Source organism: Gymnoscopelus microlampas (genome assembly GCF_963454915.1).
Source record: "Gymnoscopelus microlampas genome assembly, chromosome: 21".
Taxonomy (NCBI): Eukaryota; Metazoa; Chordata; class Actinopteri; order Myctophiformes; family Myctophidae; genus Gymnoscopelus; species Gymnoscopelus microlampas.
The window spans coordinates 16,218,496-16,238,729 of NC_139958.1; the positions used below are offsets into that span (position 1 = coordinate 16,218,496).

A 20,234-nucleotide genomic window follows, 5' to 3' on the forward strand; every position below is an offset into this window, starting at 1 on the left:
GTTCCAGTTCCATTTTTGGCTGCTGATTTTTTGTTTTTGTTTCATCTCTTCCAATTTCACTTGTTTATCTGTGTACTGTTTGACCTGAAAAGAAGAAAAGTCTTTTGTTCTCACTATGGAGACGGGAAAACCCCTGTTACTAAATAAACACTCTATAACAATGATTTCTATCAAAATGTAGAGCTATTTAATACTTATAATACTTATATTTAACCAGCTCAGTGGTCTTGTGGTCAGAGTGTTGAGCCCTGAGATTGGGAGGTTGGGGTTTGATTCCCTGGCCGGGTCATGCAAAGGCTATAAAAATGGGACCCTCCCTGCTTGGCACTCTGCATCAAGGGTTGGGTTAGGGTTGAGTTCCTGTGACATTGTGATGGAGCTTAAAGGAGTAGTTCACCCCCAAAATAATCGTATTTTCTGTCAATTGCACACCCCATGAAGCACTGAATTCATGGAGTTTTTTGTTTTTGTCGCATTCCTAAGCCAATAATTTTATGACCGGCGGTCTCTCCGGTAAAGAGTCTCCTTTGAGTTTCCTACCGGATACATTAGCATCTTTCCGCCGATAATCAAATTATTGGCTTAGGAATGCCACAAAAACAAAAAGATCTCCATGAATTCAATGCTTAATGGGGTGTGTAATTGATAGAAAACAAGTAATTTTGTTGGGTGAACTACTCCTTTAAGATGGAGCACCCTTAAGAACCCCCCCCCCCCAATAAGATGTATATTGGCTGATTAACAAAACATGCTAATACAAGTTTATTTTTGTTAGTGGGTCATGTTGTATTGGCCATCAGGGTGTTAAGCCTGGCAATTACTTTGTCAGGCTGTACGAAGGGGCCAGGGAAGAGAGGGGAGTGTGGTTGGAGGGTTTTTTATGGTTTGTGTTTTTGTTTGGTATTTCTTTAGTTGATTAGACTTGTATTGGCATTGCATTAGTAATTGGTATGGCGTGTATGTTGTTGAAACTTGAAGGGTGTATTAGAGCTAGAGGGGGGAATGTGACTGTGCCTTGCATTATGGAGGTGATCGTATGGTCGGGGGCTATATTTACCAGCTGTCTGCTATTTTTAGCAAAGAGATTTTGTGTAGTCCCACAGGGTTCTTACTAGGCCCTCTCTTTCCTTCTACACTAGAAGGAAAGAAAGGGCCTAGTAAGAACCCTGGAGGACTACGATCAACAAAGTATGTAGTGTTTGTTGTTTAAAGGGGTTGTACCATCCTGGGCGGGACAGTATGTCATATTCTATGACAGAATGTACAAATGCAATGTCTTCATTTTGAAATTTGTACCCAAATGTCAGCCGCCTGTGGAACACCAGAGATTAGCTTTATTTTGTTCCACCCCCTCTCAATCCCAACCTCATCTATCACTCCATTTGTCTGTGTGTCTGACCCGTTTCTCATTTAATTATACTGAACCGCTCTGACTCCTTCCAATCTGAGTTTTGTTGGGTGGACTTTTCATTTGGGTCGTTTTAGAGACAAATCAATGTTTTAATCAATTTGCTGTTCTTCCTCTTGCTCTATTGTAGATTAAAACAAAACGCTGCACATGCAGTGCAGGTTGTTTTGAGCATAATACTGTACATGATTTTGTTGGTCTAATTTGTACAGAAGTTGTCTGTAATCTTTTGTGATCCAGGGGAGACCAAGGTCTTCTGGTCTTGGAATAGCCTGAGAATTAAGCTGGATTTCAAGAACACACCTTAGCCCTTTATTGACCAAATTTGTAAACATATCAAAGTCACCCCACCCTCTGCATTTCATGTTTTTATTAGACCTGCAATCTTTCCCACGTGAAAAGATCTTTATATCTCTTGTCTGAGCAGAATGAGGATATAACGTGAATTAAGGACATGACATCCTATTAAACTTTTTAAGGGAATAAGACAAGTTCTAATGACAGCATGGCTTCCCTGTGCAATCTGAATATATGGACAGCAGGTTTCTAGGTGTGCAGTTTGTGATCGAAGCAGCAATAGACTTTTTTCACACCAGCCATTTTGACATAAAATAGTAGGGTAAACACAGGTGTACCAATGATACTAATTAAGGCTGTGTTACATTCAGGTCGAGCAGAGTCATGGTACTGCTAATGTAAATGTTGGCTCACTGGAAAGACTGTTACACTAAATGGACTGGAACCTTGTATCATTGGTGGCCTAACACCTGTGTTTACCCTACACCCTATATTATGGCTGCCATGAAAAAGGTCTTTGATGTGCTAATTTGCACTAATGTTTGCTTAGGAGCGTAAAAGCAAGTACTCCAGTACTTTAACTCAAGTACAAATTTGACTTGCCGTTGTAGAAATTTGTCCACCACTGCACATAACCAACGATGTGATAAGATGCTACGTTGCAGCATCAGCTGAGCTGAGTACAGTTTGCTGTGTTGGTCTGCTTTTGTGACAGTTTTTTGGGGACAGTGATTAGTGTACCACCAACATCACATACTGACACTTGATCAGGAGCCCCTGATCAAGTGATTGATTTTCAAGTCACATGACTGCCGATGTTATACGGAAGTGAAAGAGAACATGTCAATAATGCACTGAAAAAAAAAATTAAAACACTGAAAACATGTTCAAAAGAAGAAAACAAGGCAGTCGCACCGTCAGAACTTGGAGGACTTGGGGTGTGATGTCCGCTTCTGCCGACATAGAGCCGTTCTATTTGCATTGCGATAGGGTTGGAATCAGTCATGATTCCATCCTCGTCAGCATGTTACGAGAAAAGGGCACCTTTCACGTCTGCATCGAACATTCGGTCATGTTTCCTAAGAGTTTGAACTAGGCAGTTTGCTGTGATAGGTCTACTTTCCACGCCATAAAAACAAATTGACCGTATTCACATGGTGGCCATTTTGCTTTTATCTCGTACTCACAGGGTATGGTTTCCCATCCCCTGAGTATGACATAAGAGCAAAATGGCCACTGTGTGAATATGGTCAATGGTGTTCTCCAAAATGTTATTGTGTGTTTTTCACCTTTTCCATTGCCTGAAAGTTTTTTATTTGTTTCACTGGGGGGTAAACACTCCCCAATGAAGCCACACCCTGGATGCATGCACGCATGCACACATGTGCGTGCACACACACACACACACACACACACACACACACACACACACACACACACACACACACACACACACACACACACACACACACACACACACACACACACATTAACAAAACCTCCACTTTCCCCACTCCACTCTAAACTGGCTCCACCGCTGCAACTCAGCAAATATGGCGGGCAGGGTTTAATTTTCTGGCCTCCGTCTTAGACCCAGCCTCATGCATTTTTCATGACCACCATCCTGTTCCCGCCCCGCCGCTACCGTTGCACAATGCTATCGATTGGGCGATTAAGCCATCAAACTGTTATAAAGAGGTTAATATTTTAAAGCGGTTACGCTTTTCTACACTCCTTACGTTAATGTGGACCCTCCAGTACAGTTTCAAGGGTTTTTAAGAGTTTCCGCTCTCGTGCTAGGTGAGGTTATGAATGTTTGATGTAATGCAGACCGATGCGTTTTTTTATGTTCCTACCCTGCTTACCCTAGCTCTGCGGTGGCGCGACCAATCGGCTGACAATGTCAAAGGTGGAGAGGGAACAGTGTCAGCAGGGGAAACTGACTGGGGTCACGTGCTGCTAACCCAAAAAGTTGGATACATCTAGTTGTTGACCAATGTGCTTATGGTAATTCTATTAGAGCTCTGGAGGTTGCCTGGCAATATTGAGGGTTCAGCATTAATTGTAACCAGTGGGCTCTGAATCTGCAGCCTCATGCTATTCCATTGGCAATTGATGAGCATCTCAAGTTATTTTTAGATGTTAATCCGAGAGGGAATCTTCTCTCCTCTCTGCTTACGTTATACGACATTCTACACTCTTGAAGGGTCATTCCCCAAACTGCCTTATTAGCAATGACATGCTTTATTAAATACATATATATTGCATTGAGTTGAATGTTCATTCTCACGAAATATGGGAGACATGGATTTACACCAGTTCTTTCATCAATAATAATAAAAGATAATGAATTACATTTTATAGCGCTTTTCTAAGTACTCAAAGAGCTTTACAATGGTTCATTCATTCATACATTGGGAGGTGAAGCGGGGAACAGTCGACGCCAGCGTCCTCACTTCCCACATTCACACACCAATGGTGGCAAGCTAGCGCCGAGTGACTCATTGGAGGTAATGTAGGGTTCAGTAACCTGCCCACGGACACTTTGACATGTGGACATGAGGAGCGGCATTCGAACTGCCGGACCACGGATCATTGGACGACCTGCTCTACCTCCTGAGCCACAGCCGCCCATCAACATTCAACATCAACATTGGCAGGAGTAAGAAGGAAGTAGATTACTGGAGGAGTAAGGAGGAAGCGGATTACTGAAGGAGTAAGGAGGAAGCGGATTACTGGAGGAGTAAGGAGTAAGTGGATTACTGGAGGAGTAAGGAGGAAGTGGATTACTGGAGGAGTAAGGACAAAGTGGAGTACTGGAGGAGTAAGGAGGAAGTGGATTACTGGAGGAGTAAGGACGAAGTGGGTACATACACACATGTCCGTTCGCGTCCGTTTCATACCGTTTCCGTTCGCCGGAAGTCCCATCCACTCCCATGTTAAAAAAAAACGGGACCGTACGGTCCCGTTTTTTTTTAACATGGGAGTGGATGGGACTTCCGGCGAACGGAAACGGTCGCGGAACGGTCGCGAACGGACATGTGTGTATGTACCCAGTGGAGTACTGGAGGAGTAAGGAGGAAGTGGAGTACTGAATTATGGTACAGCACTGACACTGGGTTGTCTCAGTGCTGTACCATAAGGAAACAGTGTGAAGTCAGGAACGGAGTGCAAACAGGACACAAAATTCTTCTGCCGGTCACTCACAACCATGTGTCAGTCACAACCAAATTGTTGCCAAATTGCTTCCACTGATAACGACTCACATTATATACTGTATATCGTTCGATGGTGTGGCACGATACCGTTGTACGTTGGAGTACACTGTATATTAACCAAGTGAACCCTATAGTCCCTATGCTGGCCATGTCATAAGAGTTTTCTGCATCTTCCTCTGTGACTCCTGCCACCTGCATGTCGTTTCTCACCTCATCCATAAACCTCCTCTTTGGCTTTCCTCTTCTCCTCTTACATGGCAGTTCCATCGTCAGCATCCCTCTCCCAATGTACCGCTCATCCGTCCTCTTCACATGTGCAAAGCATCTCAGCCACGCCTCTCTTGCTTTATCCCCAAACCTTCTAACCTGGGCTGACCCTCTAATGTAGTCATTTCTGATCATGTCCTTCCTTGTCATACCTAATGAGAATCGTAGCATCCTTAATTCTGCCACCTCCAGCTCCGCCTATCGTCTATTCATCAGTGCCACTGTATGCAAGCCGTACAGCATGGCTGGTCTCACTACCGTCCTACATCATCCCTCTCACTCTTACCCTTCTGTCACAGATAACTCCTGACACTTTCCTCCTTCCATTCCACCCTGCCTGCACTCTCCCTTTCACCTATCTTCCACACTCCCCATTACTTTGGATAGTTGACCCCAGGTATTTAAACTCCTTCACCTTTGCCACCTCTACTCCTTGCATCCTCACGGTTCCACTGTCCTCTCGTTTAGGCACACACATTCTGTCTTACTCCTGCTGATTTTCAGTCCTCTTCTCGCTAGTGCGCATGCCTCCGCCTTTCCAGGCTCACTTCAACCTGTTCCCTTGTCTCACTACATATCACATTATGTCTTAATAGGTGAACATTCGGTGAAAAAAATCAGTGAGAATAGCCGATCTACAAGCTCACGAGTCACAAAGCATCTTAACGTGACGGCTATTTTCAATGAAGAGTTTTGGTGTAGAAGGAAAAAAGAATCAGGCCTAGTATAGAACCCTGGGGGACCTCGGTCAACTACTGTAAGTGTATAGACGAATCCACAGACGCGCTGCCTGTACTGTAGCTGCCTGTAGGCGCCATTGCTGCGGTGTCGCGGTGCGGAGCGTTGACACCGCAGCAATGGCTGCCTACAGGCAGCGCGTCTGTGGATTCGTCTATAGGGCTCATTATGTTTCCCTCACCTGTGACCTGACCCACTATGGAGAACTCTCGCCCGCGATCCATACACCTAAATACTGAATCCATTCAGGTGAATGGCAGTAATTTTCCCCTCGTGTTGACAGTACTCATACGGACGATAAGAGGTGGTCCTCTCCATTAGTGTCAGTCAATTTGTCCTGTTTAAGTCGTCATGGTGCAGTCCTCCAGGGCAGAGCTACATAACACGCCTGAGCAGTGTCCCAATCACTGTGATCACCTGTGACAAACCACACCGAGGTCCAATCGATACACTGCTCTCCTGGGGCAGTTGGATTAATGCAACTCTGCTGGCCTGGGCGCGTGCGTGCATAGGTGTGTGTGTGTGTGTGTGTGTGTGTGTGTGTGTGTGTGTGTGTGTGTGTGTGTGTGTGTGTGTGTGTGTGTGTGTGTGTGTGTGTGTGTGTGTGTGTGTGTGTGTGTGTGTGTGTGTGTGTGTGTGTGTGTGTGTGTGTGTTCGCACGTGCGTGTGTACATGAGTATGTGTGTGCGTGCATGTGTTTGTATGTTTGTGGTGTACTGTGTGTGAGCGTGTGTCCGTCTGATTTCAAGAAAGAAAGGAAGAAAATAAAGAATCCTTTCTTTATGATAGCTAAATAATAACTGGAAACCTCAAAAAAGATGTAAAGATACTTACAGAAAGTTAAGAGAGGAAAAACAGCCACAAATGGAAGAGTTGTGAAAGAGTGTGTGGGTGGGGTTGGGGTCCACAGGGAGAATGTTCACAGCTATATTAATATAACACACAGGGTATTAATATAACACAGAGGGGGTAGTTAGACAAGCTGTGTTTGTCTTGGTCTAAATTAACACCCCCTCATCATGGTGATAGTGGCGTTGTTTTTGGGAAAACGTTAGAGCCTGATAAGTATTAATATGTCACTGCTATCTTCCACCTACATTATGAGCTCGGCTTAATGAATGCAAATTCTGTGGAATTGAGTTATGACAGCTGTTTATAGCGTACAGTAGTCAACATGATGATGATGATGATGATGATGTATTTAGCCTGCCCATTAGTTAGCAGTAGTGGCTGCGGTGAGATTCACTACTCGCTGTCAGAAAATGTGAAAATGCAGAAAAACACACCAGAAATGTTTTTACTCCTATGTGCCTGTACATAACAATAAAGAACACCTGGAACTTTGAACCTTGAAGGACAAACACAAGCTCACATTCTCAAACATCCAGTCTACATCCGATCTATACAAGCTCACAACGCGTCGCGTCCGCAAGTATAAATCAGCCATTACCGTCTTTTGATTCTACTTTTTGCTGCTGTACTTTGTGTTGCTCTTTAAACTCCCAACCCGCTTCTTCCGCCTCCATTCCAGCCCACGTTAAAAACCTCCTGCCGTGGTCACCTCCACAAATCAACCCCCCCCACACACACACACACACACACACACACACACACACACACACACACACACACACACACACACACACACACACACACAAACACACTCCTCCCAGAGTCTGTCCCTCATTATCGGTCCTACCAACCTTCCTCCCCATCACGATGTCACAACTTCAATACAGTATCGTCTCGTTATCTCCACGGACACCAGAAAGGCAGGGGTATTATGGGATGTCAGACACGCCCCCTCAGTTACAGGGACAGACTACTGAGGGAGCCGCCTGGTGATTAACACCAAGGTCAAAGGTTTTTTTCTGTGCTGTACTGTACTATTTATTTGCTATATATCTTCAGCGTATTTGGTTGTACTCTCGTCCCAATTTGCACCACACTGTAACTATCTTTCTTGCAACCCTCATTGCTCCATCACAGTAGTTGTAATTCTCTGCACAAGTAAATAATATTAACTTGTATTCAAGTTGTTTTGGTACTGCGCTGACATCTTCTGTGTAGAATCTATATTAATATTGTATACAAGTTAACATTTGTTTTGTTTACTTGATGCTAAACCTTGATGCTAGTGATGGTGGTCCATCTATATCCTGATACTGGCAGCTAAAATAAATCATGTTTTGTCTGATCCCGTCTTATCTTATGTCATGTCCATTGTCCATTGCAACATTATTGTTTTTATCTGTTTCTGACCTATGAGGCTACTTTAGTGAAAAACAAATGATATTTACTTTTGACATGTTGCTATTGTGGGAATGTCATTATAGGGGCAGAAGTATATATCACTGTTGCGATGTGATGTACAGCAAAGTGTAGAGGTGCTCAATTGGATAAAATAGCCGGATATGATTTATAAGAAAAGGATCGTCTTGGCTAATGCATCGATTCATTCGGAAGCTTAGTGTATGAATACCATTAACATGCAATAAATTAATAAGGTCAATTTGCTATGCAAACCAGACAAGATGGTGCAGCAGGGTTGACAGGTGGGCACAGAAGCTGGTGTCAAGGAAGAGATGGTTGAATGTAGAAATCTGCAAGTGAGGTGTAGAAATGATCCATTTGCCACCCCAAATGCTCTCTGTCCTCAGTGTTGTATAATGGCTGATTTATACTTGGCCGCTCGCCTTGTCGCATGCCGGGAATAGCAGATCTACAAGCTCACAGAGCTTTAAACTCGGCTATGTATTTCGGTGCGTGACACTGGCGCGCAACTGAGTGTGAATCAGGCTTAAATTCAACCAGCATGGAGAGAGGGAGGAAAGGATGAAGAGAGGAGAGAGAGAGAGAGAAGGAGAGAAGCAGGGAGCGGAGGGGAGGTTTGGGGGGTAGTGTGTCTGTCCTAGGAGACAGATGGCGCGGGGGGCTGATCCGTGCCAGGCTGGTGCTGGACGGGCTCCATGTGCTGTAGCGGGTAACTAGGCCCAGGCAGGGTGTAACGTGGGCGGCACTCTGATCCTCTGCTCCACGGTGCTCCTCTGAGGCACAGGAGTCCACTTCCCCCGCCCATCTGTTACCTCCACCACAACTCACACACACACACACACACACACACACACACACACACACACACACACAATCTCTATCTCCCTCGCTTGCTCTCCCTCACTCACACTCACACTCATGCTTAATATCAGTTTTTCTCTCTCGCAAGCACACAACCAGACACTCACTTCCTCTCTCTCTCTCTCTCTCTCTCTCTCTCTCTCTCTCTCTCTCTCTCTCTCTCTCTCTCTCTCTCTCTCTCTCTCTCTCTCTCTCTCTCTCTTCTCTCTCTCACACACACACACATACGTCAGAGACTGCCCCCCCTGCTAATCTATAGCGCTGGGTTCAGTTACAGTGCATCAGCAGCCCTCCTCCGCACCATCTTACAAAATTAGCCTCCAGCTTTGACCAGAACCCACCATCCTTCCGTTGCCGTTTGGTGTCACGCTGACTGTATCTGTTATCAAAGCACTTAATCTCTACCGTTCAAGCGTTCGTGTAATCCTGCGTGATATGATATTAGACAACTCCCACACACACTCAACTATGGCCACGACCTTTTTGCTGTACTGTAATCCTGACACCAGGGATTTAATTGCTTCTGCTTGTCACCTGTGGGGGCAGAGGGTCCCGTAGAGCAGCTGGGTCCACAATCTGAGATCCAGGGCCGTGCCGTGAAAGAGCAGATTCATGTGTGCGGTTCAGTTGTAAACAGCAAAACAAATGGCAGTCATAAGGTAGACACGTACCTGACAATGATGCATTTATGTCACTGATGGCTGTCTCCAGCCATTTTCTTTTTTTTCATAATCAATCTGGTAATAAACGTGATACATGTGAAGCTGTCAGACTGAGACTGAGAATTAAATCTCTACAGAGTCATTGTCAGACGACTGCTGGGGACTGCGAAGAGACAGATCAATAGTGAACAATATGTTTCGCAGCATTATTGCACTAAATCAACACTAAACAAACACCTATACTTTTAGCTGGCTTTGTTTTTTTTTATGATTTAAAGTTTATTGTGCTTTTTCAATCTTAAAACACATAACGATGTTGGAAATTCGGAGAAACATTAATAATAATAACAATAATAACACCAACAATGATAATGCTGATGACCTAGCACTTACATATAGCATACATACCATACAGTATTAAAGGTAAACATACAACTGTCTATTACATTCTACTATTAAATATTTTTCCTTAGACATATTGTCTGTTATTTCCCCCACTTTTAGACATAATCTTCCCAACTGTCCAATTGTTTTATAGATTAGTGTATGCAAGCAGTGTGGGGGGGGCGGGAATGGTATAGAATAAGAAATGCCATAATAATTGAAAATGTGCCCAATGCTGAGAGAATTTCCTTTTTATTTCCGGAACACTTATCTAGGCTAGTGGCTGTGATGACATTGCTTTGAGCACTGGGTTTGACATGCTTTTAGAGTACGGCCCTCAGCCGGCTGTCTGAACACCAGTTAGGGAAACATTAGACCTTAAATATTAATGCAGTAATATGGCATTGTTGGAATGCTCACTGAGCTGTGGGCTCCAGGCCTGCTGGGCGATTTGTCACACTCCAGAAAGCTCACAGCAGCCAGAAAACAAACCTCCATGAAGGGAGTGAGAGACTGCATGCACAATACAATGCAATGAATGCATAGCCCCATGGTTGATTGACCTGTAGACCCTTTCATAACATCAAATAAGTTATATAAGAATTACTATGACCTCTTTTCACGCCCGATTTTGCCTACATTATGCTGATATTTGTCCTGTTTTGTGTTAGCATGTGACGCCCACAGTGTAAACTGTTACTGTACTTGTTTTGGGTGGCTTAGCAAATCTTTTGACTTGACAAATCTAATTTAGTTTGAGATTGTTTTTCTGACATTTTCAAAAATATACAATCTCACTCGTGAGCGTGTAAATTGTCTGTATCCACTATTCATCACACAACACAGTATACAGGGCTCGAAGTGTTTTAACGGTTTGTAAAGAAAACTGTAAAGCCTAATGTACTGTACTGTACTGTACTGTACTGTACTGTACAGTAAGATCTAATGTTCCCTTTTCCTTCTTGTAATTGTGCTGCCCCTTTTGTTGGTGTCATTTTCTTTCACGTGTAAAAGTTGCCCTGGAATCTAACCCAATCATTTCTATGATTTTTTTTTGTTTCTGTCAGAATCTTATTGAGATTACATAATCAAAACAGGTACAGTACAAACACTCGAAGCTTGATTCTCTCTCCGCCTGTGAGTTCCAGCAACAGATGGCCGAGGGAGAAATCAGCAACACGTTTATTTTTTCTGTCCTTCATTTCAACAAAAATGTGGCATAATTGGACGGTTATCCTTACACACATATTTCAGCATATTTTGATACCACTCCAGAACAGATATTTTCATCTTCCCTCAGAGTATGAGATCCTTTGGTAATTAGGAGTTTTCACTCAGAACGTTTTACAATGTAGTTTTCACCAACAAACGATGTAATTCTGTGTGTAACAGTAACCAAACCACCCCTTTAGTTCTCTCTCTCTCACACACACACACACACACACACACACACGCGCGCACACACGCATGCACGCACGCACGCACGCACGCACGCACGCACGCACGCACGCACGCACGCACGCACGCACAGACAGACCTTTTTTCTTTAAAACCTTGAAAAATGTTGTTTTCATTGTGAAACCGATAAATAGGAACTTGAGTTCCACTGATCCAAGCAGGAAGACAATCGATCGATTGATAATAAAAATAGACATGCTCTGAAAATGCACTCGGCCCACCCATCTGATCACTTAACACGGCAGCCGGACTGCTGCTGTGTTAAGTGGTCAGAAGGGAGGGGCACGAACGCTTTTCAGATTTTCAAGTGGGCCCTGATTCAGAAATGGTTGGGAACCGCTGAGTTAAAGGCAGCTGTCAATACATTAACAACTAAAGTTCAATCTAAGAGGAAGAGTGAGGGCAGAATGTAGTTGTAATATTTATAGATACAGCACAGGCGTGTGTGTGTGTGTGTGTGTGTGTGTGTGTGTGTGTGTGTGTGTGTGTGCGTGTGCGTGTGCGTGTGTGCGTGTGCGCGCGTGCGTGCGTGTGGTCCTGCGCAAAACAGGATATCATCACTGTAGTCAGAATCCTTGTATCTCCATATTTCATCTTTTTTAAGCATATATACATTTATGTTTATGTATATATGTTTTGTTTCTCTTTTAATATGACTTACGATTGATTAGGAAAATATAGTATAATATAGTATAATGAAGACTTTAAAACTAAGATGACATGCCCAAAATAGGGACTCCAGGTTGAAAGTAGTCTGTCTGTGAGTTTAAACAAAAAAAGCATTAAGCGCTTATGATTAAATAATAACTACATTGGAACGCAGGTTATTTTTCCCATTTCCTGAAAAGTAACAGTTTTGGACATATACAAGGTTTCCACCCGACAGCAACGATAGGCTATGTTGCAGCCAGGAATGTGTCTTATTCGATATGTAAAGAAATGCAGATCTGGAGTCAGCTGTGGGACTCTGGCACAGCGTCACAAGTGTGAAAGTGCTGCCGTGGGTCCGTGGAGAGGTCGGGGACGACGGTGTGGCAGTGGGGAAGGGGGTGGGGGGGTCAATGATGTGAATTCCATCGATCCCGGGCTTCCTGACAAGTGTTCAGTGATTTCCTGTCCCTGGCAGAAATATTGTGCTTGTTAATCCATTTGAGTGGGAGCACCATGGGGGGCTGAGGGAGGGCTCAGAAAGAGAGAGAGTGTGTGTGTGAGGGGGAGAAGGTGGGCCGCTGAGGTGAGGGTTTGAAATGTTTAATCTATACTCTGAAAAAATTGCGATCCAGAAGCTCGTAGACCTTATATATTGCTTGCATCGAGCTTGTAGATCGGCTATTTTCGTTGGGCGATGCCGTCGTATGACAAAGTATAATGCAGGCTTAAGGATAGGAGGCAAGAGGACGAAGAGAGCATGGTCAACGCAAACAGGATGCTAATGAGCGTGCGCTAATCAATGTGTGCTTAATCAGCTCTTCAGCTGTGAGTGTCCAGGGGAAGGATAGCAGAGGGGAAAGAGGGTGGTTGTGGGAGAGTGTGTCGGGATGAGTTCATGAGAAAGTGCAGCCCAAACCTCTGATTCACTCTCTATGTTAAGAACATTGGTTCTCAAGAACTCCTTGATGAATGCAGATATACATTACAGATTCCTTCAGATAGTTTAACAGCCAGGCAATTGTTGGGTGTATGAATGAGAGATGCTAGAAACTGACCTGGTAATAACTAAAAGATTGTGATGATTAGTGATGGTTGGTTGGACCAGGAGGCTAAACTACTAGACCTGCATGTCTTTGATTGACTGACTAACTGATGAAGTTACAGCTTTGGTTGACCGTTTGGTCCAACAACGGACAAGCCAATCGCAGAGCAATCATCTTTCCAGGCAATGGGATGTAGACTTTCCTCAGTTGGCCTAACAACTATAGCTAATCACAGATCAATCTTCCCTCTTGGCTATGGGATGTAGTGAGTGGAGTGATGGCAATGAAAAAATAAATAAAAAATATGATGATATAGTTTAATTTGCCCACTGCAGTTTCACATCGGTATCCCCTGTGACACAGACGTGCGCGCACATGTGCGCATACACACACACACATGTAACATAACATTGCCAGCTGTATGGGCGGAGGCATTAACGACATGCTGTTCAGTTTGGAAAGTCTTTCTGGAAAGACACCCTTTTGTTTCCTCACTCATAGCTCCTCGTGGTTTATCCTAATCCTCACCCCTAGCTCCTTGGAGCAGGAATAAGAGACTCTGCACAATTGGCTCAGTTGGCAAAATGACGGTCCGACTTTTACTTCCAGGTCAAGAGAAGGCATAGAGCAGGATAGGGACATGGGACAGGGGGGGTTGTGATGTGGAGAAGGAGAATGTATACGTCATGGAGGAAAATAAAGCATGTACAGTTTACGAATTAACACAGAGACGATGGAACTCAGCAAAGTCTAACTTAAATCCTTGTGTTTAGGAATGGTGGAGAGGCGACATCAACATTTTCTAACATGACTTTTTGAACAAGAATTTCATTAGTAAGTCTATGACTGCATGCACGTCCTGTCAGCTCCTGTTGAGGACTCAAACAGATTCCAGAAAAGAGGGAGATTGAGGAAGAAGATATGATCAAGAATCTTGATAATGACATCAAGGTTTCTTCTGCAGAACCGGGTCTCCGTCTATACCCTCTGCTACCGCTGCTACCGCTACACGGCGTGAATATCTAATGACGTAAAACTCTGATCTCCATATATGTGCATGTTACGTTTGTGACTAACACGTGATGTCACAAAAGTGTCACAAAGTGACATTTTTGGACCCGTTACCATTGTGTTTGTGGCACAAGCCAAAAGTAATATAAGGATGGAGATTCAAATTGGCTTTCTATTGCAATCAATTTGCTATATTTGGGAGAACGGAATTCGGCTTGCCTGATTGGCCAACCCAACCCATCGACTTTGTGGATTGGCCAAGCTCCGTGTAACGGTGGTGCCGCTGTACCAATATAAGTGATGGTTTGCACTTATATAATTTATCAATTGTTTTGGTTTTAATTGAGAGCAGCAGAGCCACTGTTGTTTTGTAAATCATTCTCAACTTGCTATCAAGACCTATTGTTGAAGTCTGTTCCAGCAACTGAGCTATCCGCTGTGCTGTCTTTGTGAACGTGACAAATCAGCCAAAAGAAACACCACCATGTCCAAAAGGATGTCCTTTGAACGGCTGCCCACTGACGTCTACCCCGTCAACTATGGGCTGTGCTTGAAGCCTGACCTCACCAACTTCACTTTCGAAGGGAAGCTGGAGGCAGCGGTGGAGGTTAGACAGCCCACAAATCAGATTGTGATGAACTGCGTGGATATTAACATCATAACAGCATCCTTTGCCGCAGAGGGAGGGGAAATTAATGCCACAGGGTTCAACCATCAAAAAGAGGATGAGAAAGTCACTCTGTCATTTCCCAGCTCTCTTCAGAAAGGAGCCGGTACATTGAAGATTGACTTTGCAGGAGAGCTTAATGACAAAATGAAAGGCTTCTATAGAAGTAAATATACACATGCAGGAGAGGTCCGCTATGCTGCTGTGACTCAGTTTGAGGCCACGGATGCCCGTAGAGCCTTCCCCTGTTGGGATGAGCCAGCTATCAAAGCTACATTTGACATCACTCTGATAGTCCCCAAGGACCGAGTAGCTTTGTCAAATATGAATGTCATCGATCAAAAGCCATATCCAGACAATGACAGCCTTGTGGAAGTGAAGTTTGCAACCACACCCATCATGTCCACATATCTTGTAGCATTCGTTATTGGTGAATATGACTTTGTGGAGGATCAGTCGTCAGATGGTGTGACAGTACGTGTCTACACACCGATTGGGAAGGCAGAACAAGGGAAGTTTGCACTAGAGGTTGCGAAAAAGACCTTACCTTTCTACAAAGACTACTTCAGTGTTGCTTATCCACTGCCTAAGATTGATCTCATAGCTATTGCTGATTTTTCTGCTGGTGCCATGGAAAACTGGGGCCTTGTAACTTACAGGGAGACGGCACTGCTGATCGACCCAAAGAACTCTGGCTCGTCCTCCAGACAGTGGGTGGCTCTGGTGGTGGGACATGAGTTGGCACATCAGTGGTTTGGAAACCTTGTCACCATGGAGTGGTGGACCCATCTGTGGCTTAATGAAGGCTTTGCATCATGGATTGAGTATCTGTGTGTGGACCATTGCTTCCCAGAATACGACATATGGACCCAGTTTGTCTTTAACGACTATACCCGCGCTCTGGACCTGGATGCGCTGGACAACAGCCATCCCATAGAGGTGAGCGTTGGCCATCCGGAGGAGGTGGATGAAATATTTGACGCCATATCCTACAGCAAAGGAGCCTCTATCATTCGCATGCTGCACAACTACATAGGAGATGAGGACTTTAGGAAAGGAATGAATGCCTATCTTTTGAAGTTCCAATATAAAAATGCATCAACAGAGGACTTATGGGATAGTCTGGAACAGGCCAGTGGCAAACCCATTGCTGCAGTTATGGACTCTTGGACCAAACAGATGGGCTTCCCTATTATTGTAGTGGACCAGGAACAGCAAGGCAATGACCGTGTCCTCAAGATATCTCAGAAGAAATTCTGCGCCGGCGGACCACATAAGGGTGAGGATTGTCCCAGTTGGATGGTTCCCATCAGTATCTGCCTTAGTGGGGACACTACGCGCAAGGCTCTGTTGGACAGCCCGGAGACCACCATCACCCTCAACAACTTTGGCCCAGACCAGTGGGTCAAGATCAATCCAGGCACAGTAGATTTCTATCGTGTCCAGTACAGTTCCTCCATGCTGGAGAGTCTGCTTCCAGGCATTAGAGACCTCACCCTGCAGCCTGTGGACCGGCTGGGCCTGCAGAATGACCTCTTCTCTCTGTCACGTGCAGGCATGATCAGCACGGTGGAGGTACTGAAGCTGTTGGAGGCGTACATCAACGAGTCCAACTTCACAGTATGGAACGACCTCAGCAGCAACCTGGGAGTGCTCTCCTCGCTCCTCTCCTACACCGACTTCCACGATTACATCGAGGAGTTTATCCGGGACCTCCTCACGCCCATTGGCCTCAAGCTGGGCTGGGACAGCAAGCAGGGAGAGGGCCACCTGGATGCCCTGTTACGGTGTTTGGTTCTGGGGAAGCTGGGGAAGGCAGGACACAAGCCCACACTGGAGGAGGCCATACGGAGATTCAAGGACCATGTGGAAGGAAAACACATCCTGTCAGCAGATCTAAGGAGCCCAGTGTACGTAACAGTGCTGAAGCATGGGGACAGTGCCACATTGGACACAATGTTGAAGCTCCACAAGCAGGCTGACATGCAGGAGGAGAAGAATCGCATTGAACGAGTACTGGGCGCCATCTCTGCCCCTGACCTCATTCAAAAGGTCCTCAACTTTTCCCTCTCAGAAGAGGTTCGTCCACAGGATACAGTGTCAGTAATTGGGGGTGTGGCAGGCGGCAGTAAACAAGGCAGAAAGGCGGCCTGGACGTTTGTGAAGGACAACTGGGAGGAGCTGTTTAACCGCTACAAGGGTGGATTCCTCATATCTAGACTCATTAAATCCACTGTTGATGGGTTTGCCATTGACAAAATGGCGGCTGAAGTGAAGAGTTTCTTCGAGAGCCACCACACACCTGTAGCGGAACGTGCGGTGAAACAGTGCTGTGAGAACATTCTCCTCAACGCCGCCTGGCTGAAGCGTGATGCAGATGACATCCACCAGTATCTACTGCTTCGTAAAAGTTCCACCATCTAAGAAAAGCATCCTACCCACCTGCTCCAGCCCCTGCCTTGGCCCCCACACGGCAAGCCAGAGAGGGAGACCACAGCGCACTTAAAGCAGGCTTCATTTCTCAAAAGAAACGTAATTTTAAAAAGAATGATGTGGATCTCAGGATCCACATAGAATTAGTGTGGCTCCAATGTGGATCTCACTTCAGCCTATGATGTCAGTTGTGTATGACGTCAGTCAATATGATGTCAGTCATCTCTGATGTATCTATGACGTATGTATGACATATGACTCCAAATTTGGGTAAGGTTTCAGCCCAATCAGATCCCTATTGTCATGATGTTACAGTATGTAAAATATTCAAAAAGTATAAAACACATACAAATTAGAGGAGGTACCTCTGTGGCCTTTCTTGCAGAGCGTATACAGCATGTTTTCTTGGCAATAATTCAAAACCTATGGCAAAAGCACAGATTCTGCATCTCTGAAAATACACATTAATATGAATACAACATATTAGCAACATATTAAAGATAATAAAATAAACACTGATGAGAATCATCTAAATATGGTGAGCTGGCTTTGAAAGCCTCTTATCAAGTTGCATGGAAGGCTTCTAAAAAAAGGTGTAGGGGTCCCTGCTTCGTCTTTCTCTCAGCTAAGTGGTTCTTGGCCTGACAAACGTTGAAGACTCCTGTTGTAGAAAATGTTCCATAAAAATCTAAAAAGTGTTCATGGACTTATCTTCACCCATCTATCCCCCCATCCATGGCACTCAACAGCCCATCACATGTCGTAACCCCAAGTGTCCCAGCTCTGTTCAGAGTCAGACTGGATGCAAACTAGTATGGCAAAACAACAAATCATACACATTAAAAAATATATATATATCCGCCACACTTGATGGAAAGAAAATATTGGCTTAACTAGAAAAGTGTCCTCCACAGGTCTCCGCTGGGCCGGGTTGCCTACCTACTGTAGGGCCTGCAAACTTTGGTCATAGCCACTTGGAATAGGATCTGAAAAATCTAATTTATAAATCTTGACCCCAGAGATTCTGTGTACCGATTTGTGAGTTTTAGACAAAATCTGTAGTAGTAAGACTTATCCATGGAATATTTCTTGTGTGTGTGTGTTCTTTTTTTTCCTTCTTTTTTTTTTGTTCTTTTGTTTTCTGTGTTGATTAAATGGAATACCTGAAAAGGAGAAAAAAGGGTACAGTGGAAAGAGACAGGAAACATGGATAGGGAAGTGACATGCAGCAAATGCCGGGAATCAAACTGGGGGACTGGCTGTCAGGCATTAGAACCCATGTGGTATGTGCCCTAACCACACAGCTATCGGGTCACAGTGTTATACATAGAAGAGGACTTCAGGAAACATGTTTGTAAAGAAGAACTGTGAGTGAGAGAAGAATGACTGGAAACCTTTAAAGATTATTTCTATGTCCATTTACAGCGCAAGCCTACGGTAAACTGCCCACCACCGTAGTCATTATTAAGTAGTTTACTAATAGCTTGTTCATGATCTGTGAAGACATAGTTATATCATTAACCAACTATTAACGAACATTTAACAAGGAATTAATAAGTCACACTTTCGCGAATGATCTATTAACTATTTATACCCAAAATAGTTCATGCATTTCCTCCCAAATCTTACTCTGTATTGACTGTTCAAATGGCCAAAAGGAATCTTGTTTTTTACTGTGTAGTTTTAAATCAAACCATGTCATGTTATATGCTACTTCAGTGCTCTTCAAAACCGATATAACTGGGACCACTAGAGAACATTGTAGATGAAAATTTCATGAACAGGAATCACATTATAGACACTGAGAAATTTACCACATATTTTAACAATGCACAAACATAGTACAGTGATTTTCGAAGTGGGATCCGGGCACCCCAAGGGGTCCTTGGGGGGTTTCCAGGAGGCCCCCAGCCACATGAGTAGTAATTTAATGTCACTATAATTCAGTTCACTTGAAATTATTACAATACAAACAAAATAACACCTTACAATTATGTCATTTAGACCACTGAATTCAATTGGGGCAGAATAATTTGAAATGGGGGTCCATATTTTGGGGTACATTAAATGGAAAAGTTTGAAAATCCATGGTTTACATAGGTCAGTTGATAGTATGTTTGAATGTCTGTCTAAAGTGGGTTTCTGAAAGTTATGCTGAACACAGTCGTGGTCTTTCTTTTAATTGTAGGCTTTCAATTCTAGCTAACATATAGTGATGAAGAACCATACCAGTGGTCTGACATGTTTTGCCCAATGATGATTCCTGGTATACTTGATATTATTCTCAAGTATTTCAGTACGGTATTGAAATCAACCTACAGATATTTGAAACATGCTTGATTAGCTATTTTTGGTTATATGTCAGTTATTTATCAGCACATTTTGTTGATGCAATGTTATCCTTGCATTTGAATGTATTTTAAAGCACAGATTGATTTGAAAGGTCTAGCCATGAATAGCAATTCAAATTCTAACATCAGCATTAACTACAGCACGATTTATGTTTAGCCAACAATGACATTCCGGTAAGTTCAGTAATGGACACATGACATGTATTTTTCAGCTGGTATGGTCCTCTAAGTATGTGACACGCCAGTGGTGCCTCCAGCTTGAAATGGTGCCCCAAACAAATGCCAGATAGGGATTTTGCCCTTGTTGCTGTGCTAGTGACTCCTACTGGTTGGTTAGAGTGCCTGTTCAGGGGGGAGGGCATCTGGGGAAATGGGAGAAGTAAAGCTCACCTAGTGAAATTCAGGTGAAAAGAAGCTGCTGGTGACTCATGTGAATCAGAAGAGGCATGTGGTTTCTGCAATACACCCTCCCTAGACCAACACTGGGAACTGGGAACATAAGTGGAAAATA

At 44.0% G+C, this 20,234-nt stretch overlaps 1 protein-coding gene across 1 annotated transcript; it reads left to right on the forward strand.

The window, feature by feature from the left end:
* Nucleotides 1-14,756: 14,756 nt before the first annotated feature.
* Nucleotides 14,757-17,445, forward strand: LOC311037833 (puromycin-sensitive aminopeptidase-like; the record flags this gene model as incomplete). The annotated part of the gene is given in 2 exon segments (XM_084047123.1): nt 14,757-17,345; nt 17,347-17,445. Coding segments are annotated over 2 exon segments (2,688 nt in total).
* Nucleotides 17,446-20,234: the final 2,789 nt, after the last annotated feature.